This window comes from Anser cygnoides, chromosome 3 (assembly GCF_040182565.1).
Source record: "Anser cygnoides isolate HZ-2024a breed goose chromosome 3, Taihu_goose_T2T_genome, whole genome shotgun sequence".
Lineage (NCBI taxonomy): Eukaryota > Metazoa > Chordata > Aves > Anseriformes > Anatidae > Anser > Anser cygnoides.
The window spans coordinates 117,621,202-117,627,201 of record NC_089875.1 but is presented as its reverse complement, the minus strand read 5'-3'; the positions used below and the strand labels follow the sequence as shown (position 1 = coordinate 117,627,201).

The window sequence follows — 6,000 nt, the reverse complement described above, 5'->3', positions numbered from 1 at the left end:
ATAAAAATGACAGCGCATTTTTGAAAGGGGCTGACAGCAGCAAGTCCCCTGCAAACTTCAAACTTGTGTGATCCATATTCTTGTCCACCTACACGCTATCCCAAACATCCTGCCATTAATTAGCTAAATGTTCCAGCTAGTAAACAAGAATAACGATTGAGGGGGCTGGAAAAAGAGACAGAGTCGGCCAGCAGATAGTCACAACAAACCAGCCCACTCACTGGTACACGGAGACATTGGAGCTTGTATTTTTTTCCTTCCATGGAGGGGAAAAGAAAATCACCTTAATATAACACTGTCTTTCCTGTTGCTGCAGCCACATCCATATTAGCAGGCGAGAAAAGTCATCCCGTTTCTGCGGTAGGCACTCTGTCAAAGAAAGAGAAAATCTGTAATGAATTATCACGTCAACTTAAACAAGGGAAGAAGGCAGAGAGAAAGGCAAGGCTTTCTTCCTGTTTTGTAGACTATTCTGGCTGCAATCTAATAGTGTGCTTAATCTGAACATTTCTGGTGGGGAAGCTATAAGCAACCACGTTGTCTATTAAAAAATCAGTGTGGTTAACAAGTGGTTAGTGACTCTATTTCAGGAGAGTGAGAGATATGCAAAAATGTAACATCCTATTTTGTTAATTGCCTGCAAAATAGATGAGGCCAAAAATACACTATTATGCTGAATCTGTTTGTCCTTTATAAGCATGTGTTCTCTATTCACTATGCTCAGGAATCACTTCTAACCTAACTATCCTAATAGTCTATAAATTACTGAATCATTACAGTTTTCCAAACCTAGCTTACAGTCTGAGTCTGCAGCTATGTAAACAGACACTGGTATAATCCCTACTCCCCAAACCAAATCCATTTTAAAGACATTCTGGTCAGCACAAAATAATTTGATATCTCACACGTTGTAACCTGGGATTGAGTATTTCCAATGATAAAGAAATACAAGAGTTAAACAGCATCTGAGAAAAGAATTTTAAAAGATCCTGTGACCCTGCCTCACTAAAATATCTTTCATGCATTTTTAACATCTCTTTTGGAATCAATATAGGAAGCTATGCCTTTTTAAATTGGGCACACTGGAAATCCTATATTTTAAGGGGATATTCTTTAAAAATGTTTCTTTTTTCTTTTTTTTTTTTTTTGAGATATTAATGATATCTTCAAAAAGGAAAGGAGCTCAAATACTTTTGCTTTATTTGGTTCACCTTCAGCAGTCATCCAGTTTTGAAAATGAAAATACAGTCATCTACTCAATACAGCTAGAGCTTTGTCAGATATATTTTGTACCTCTTAGGGTTCAAGCATTTAGGAAGTGCCACATATAACTACCATTTTTAGTTACTTTAGCAATTTCCTAATTAATTTCAGGAAGATCAATTCTCCTCTCTTAGACTAGAAGAGTATCATAAAGACAGAGGAAAAGGATAGCCTTGAACAACTTTGTGTATAAATAGTATTTTTACTGGATTGTAAGGAAATAGTTTCAAAAACAGCAAGTATGTATTCAGAGAGACATTTACAGACACTGAATATGCAAAAGGAAATACGTACAAGATGTTCATTACAGCATCCCTTACATTAACACCATACTTCAACATATAGATCGAGCAGCATATGGTATTAGAGTCAAAGAGTGGAATATTAGTTCTGGGATATATAGCCAGTCATCAGACATGACAGTATCACCACAAACAAAGAAAATAAATCCAAAAACTCCATACCCAAACATGAAATGCACAAAAACAGACTAGCCAATAATTTTGAAAGGATCCAATATATTCCCACAACCACAAGCAGCAAGTCCAAGGGACTTTGGATCTGCAGCTTGCCCAAACCATTAGGGCTGGCATTTTGAAGTCGATGCAAAAGTAATGTTTTTAGCTCCTTGACCCCAGTATTTTTACAGAGGTTTATAACCCAAGTGTCAACCTTTAGCACATAAATTAAATATTCAGGGCTATTGTGCAGTTTGCTTGGAGATAAATGAACCCAAGTATAAAGTTGGATTCACATGAAAGATAAAAAGGTTGAATTTTATGAAGGGAATTTTGGTCGCAAAAGCAAAGTTGGGCTTGGCTGGGCTTACCTGGGAAATAATGCAGTTTAACATTTTCCAACATGGGCAATATTATATGGTTAGTTATATCCCTGAAAAGGTCATTTTAGAAGCAAGCTTCAGAGGAGGAAGGATAACACCTTCAGAAAGCTGAACACACCCACCAGTCTATATTTAGCAATATATTATAGCTAGAGTGGCTATAGTTAGGGTTGAAAACTATTTCCTACTTAACTCCCTGTTTCACATACTTAAAACTTTCTGAAACATTTGCCCTTGGGCTGAAATTTCCTTTGCTTTAATCCCTGCCTGAAGTTCAGTTTTGTTGGAAGGGGCCAACAAAATTCCTTAAGCCATTTTGAAGTTCAGCAATAATGAAAACAACACACTTCCCCGTCCCAAGCCAGAGAAAGTGATTCTGATATATGCATATTTTATTAAGGAATTTGGACACAAATTGAAGCATTTTACCCCCAAAACAATCTTTACCTTCAACCTCAGCTTAGAGGCAACTGTTTTGGAAATCAGTATTTCACGGGAGGGAATTTGATTCATCCCATTCCATAACAAGATAACACTTCTTTCTTATTTTGATACACTACCAGATAATAAAGCTTAGCCTCCAAAATACTTTTATGCATAGCAAAGCTATTTTACAGTTACCTCCTCATTCTGAGTTACGCCATTTATCTTTAAGATATATACAGCTGAATTCATAATACTAAAAGACATAGCTTTGCATGCCAAGAATCGTGAAGAGAAACAGCATGGGGTTTTTTATAAACCTTGCATGTGTACGGGCCATCACAAGAGAGTGTACATGTACGACAGTTACTAACTGTGGTTTGATATAATGGAAAGGGCTCAGTTGGATGAGACTTTTGGGTGCTCTCTGACACTTTGGCAGTATCCTTGTTTAAAAAAGAAGGACCGTTTGGCTCAGAATTACACACAGAGGATGATGCAGCCTCTTGATGTGGAAATAAAATGGGAGGCCGTACGTGTATCCATTTGGCTGGTATATAGCTGCTATGGCCCAATGTCAGGAGATAACATAAGCCCACCATCCCTTCTGGAGCCCAGTTTGGAAAAGCATTTTTTGCATCCACATTTTTTTCTGCGTGCTCTCTCTCAAAATGTGCAGTCTACCAGCATATGCTTTAACATTTCCTGCTGTGGGCTGACTCTTTGCCATGGCTGAAGGTCCCTCAGCCTGTTACCGCACCCACTGCACGCGGGTGGTCAAGGGACCACCTTTTAGATGTGGGAAATCACCTAGCTTGGCACAAATTACGCCGTCCACCTTCCCAGAACAGATCCCATGCTGTGAAAAGTTGATGTAACCTTATTTAGCCCATTTAGCCTTCACAGAAACTCTTCTGGTTTCTTGCTATCATATGGCGAGATTTTGCATCCTCTTTTCTGACCTCGTTAAAAGCAAACCAGATTGCTGCAACCCACAATCAGAACCTAAGCAGGCTGGGCCAAAAAGAAAGCAGCAATATGACCTTCATTTTGTGCAATCCATTCTTGCCACGTGCTCCTGTTTGGGGGAAAGGCATGATGATTTTGCTGCTGAGCACTCCACTTCCAGGTCCTGACCCAAGCCCATCTAGGCACCACGTTGATGCATTTTCTTCATTTAAGGCAATCTAAAGAATTTACTCATGTTTTTCCCATTTGCAAGTAACACAGCAATCCCAAACTCATGTCAGCTACATCTCTGCACTGCATTATACCAGACGTCATCTGTCTGCCTACTGCACTAGGAAGCCTACCTTGAAAATGTTGTGCCTTTAGGTTATCATAGTACATTGGATTCTAATATGAAAATCTTCTCTGGAATGCTACCATTATTTAATCATTTTTTAACAGTCTGAAAGGAGTGGCAATGCAGCAGAAAAGATGAGATGTGCTCACCTCTGTGAGCCACCTAAAAGCAAGAACACACGTTGTCCTTGGTTTGGTGGAAGAAGGCAAAACTAACAACTTAAGAAGGCAATTTGGAACAAAAGGCATTGGTCAAGAGAATCCTCAATGTTCATGAAAAGTCATTCATTTTCTGCTCTCTTTTTTCAGTCCCATGTCCCTCTTGCAGTGGTAGCACGACGGACAACAAAGGACTGCTCCTTGAAGAGGGAAGCAGAACTCCTGTCCCCAAAGTAGGTCACATGAAATGAAACATTTTAGTGAAGAGTTTATAGGGCCAATTTATAGGGCAGAAAATCACGTGATTTTTAACACAGACATACTGAAGTTGTGATCTACATAAACAAGCACCAGCCAAACCCAAAGATTTGAGTACTCCTCCACTTTGAAACATACCAGATTAGGAAACTAAGACTTCTGAACAGGCACCTTAGCTAGAAATGGTTTCCAGTTAACAATTTATAGTAGTGCATAACTTTCCAGCTGTAGCATGATGATAAAGAATAATTTTGGCAAGAGAAAGAAACAGCTGTGACTTTTGAGTGGGCTGATAGGAGTTAAATTCTTTTTTGGGATAAGCTTTGGAAAGTGTAAGGTAAAACATCTCCAGTGGACATCTCAGACACTGAGTTTTATTGGGTCAAATCCTCCACTAGTTTAATTCTGCTGTTCTGCTGGCATTAAAGGTGAAACAGAATTTTGTAACTCCGGATAATATGTTGTTTTATCATTCAAAGATGATAAATGCCACATTACAGGTCCTCTATAAGCAAGTTACAAACATTTTTAAAACCAAGTCTCTGTCTCTTGCTGTCCTTGTGCATGTGTGTGGGCAAGTGGTTTAATTGCAATGCATGAAGTAGAATGGCAGACACAGACATCAAAATCAAAGAGCAAGTCCTGGCTGAACTTCATTAGCAAACATAAATACAAATAGGCACATCATGTTTGTGACATGCCACAGTCCTTTCCTCCTTTGGTAATTTTACTCTATTCTCTGATATTTGCATAAATGTAAATCGAACCATATGACTTAGACAGGCTTATGATAGGGCAATCATATGCAAAACTTTTTTTCATTAAATAATTTTCTTCATGCAGTCTTACAGTGTTACTGTGAAAATCAGGGAGGATTAGATCTCAGACAGTGAAAGCCTTTATTTAAGAACAGTGGAGGGAGCCCTGCCCTTTAAATAAGAGACATTCTTGGATCAGACACTGGCTGGCAGAATGGAAAAAAGGATGTAGCATTAACTTTCATTCCATTCCAAATAACCTGGAACCCATAAAACACAAAGATTCTCTAATTTTAAATCTGCTCCCTTCTTCCCTGTGTTTTCTTTCCATTTTATTTGTGGAATGTTAACTTTAAAATTTCATTAGCCCGCCATAATATCAAGCAAGTCATTCTGGGCACATTCATAGCTCTTTGTACATAAAAAAAATCTACATTAAAACCCCTGTGATTAGAAGGTTATTCTTCTAATTTTCCCAGCCTGCATAGACAAACCACATGCAAAGAAGTGTCAGCTTATTTACAGATTAAAATAATAATTAGTTTAGCAGGCAAAGTATAAGCAATATTGTTTAAAAAAGAAAATCTGCATGTTGTTTAGAATTAGATGCTTCTGTTTAGGTCTAAATAAATTTGTGTGGATATAAACTCTCCTTATTAAAATTATATACATGTTACAAAAGAAATATAATGGATAATTCTCTCTCCAATTTAAAACAATAGCACTGGAGGCTCCAGCTCTACAAACCCATCTTTAATCAGTAGCCAAAGCACAGATGTCTGATATTACTCAGAGAGCAAGGGAACTTTTTATGTATATAATGTCTAGTACATGGTCAATAACGAATAACAAATCCCAAATATATATGTGTAAACATCCAGGTTTAGTTGATTATGAATTTGGACAATGCACCAAATGATCTCCCCTTCTGTACTCACGAAATCACACAGATTTCATTCAGGACGGGGCCAGACAGCTGTGCTGAAAGCTCCA

The 6,000-nt window shown here is 38.0% G+C and overlaps 1 protein-coding gene across 4 annotated transcripts in view; it reads right to left on the bottom strand.

Annotated features, from left to right (window-relative positions):
• Positions 1-226: 226 nt before the first annotated feature.
• Positions 227-6,000, bottom strand: part of SUPT3H (SPT3 homolog, SAGA and STAGA complex component) — a 278,028-nt gene continuing 272,254 nt past the window's right edge. For all 4 annotated transcript variants that reach the window (XM_066995060.1, XM_066995059.1, XM_013184490.3 and 1 more), the window contains exon 12: positions 227-369. In XM_066995060.1, the coding sequence (XP_066851161.1) occupies positions 328-369 (42 nt within the window). In that variant the 3' untranslated portion in view covers positions 227-327. The remainder of the gene's footprint in view (positions 370-6,000) is intronic.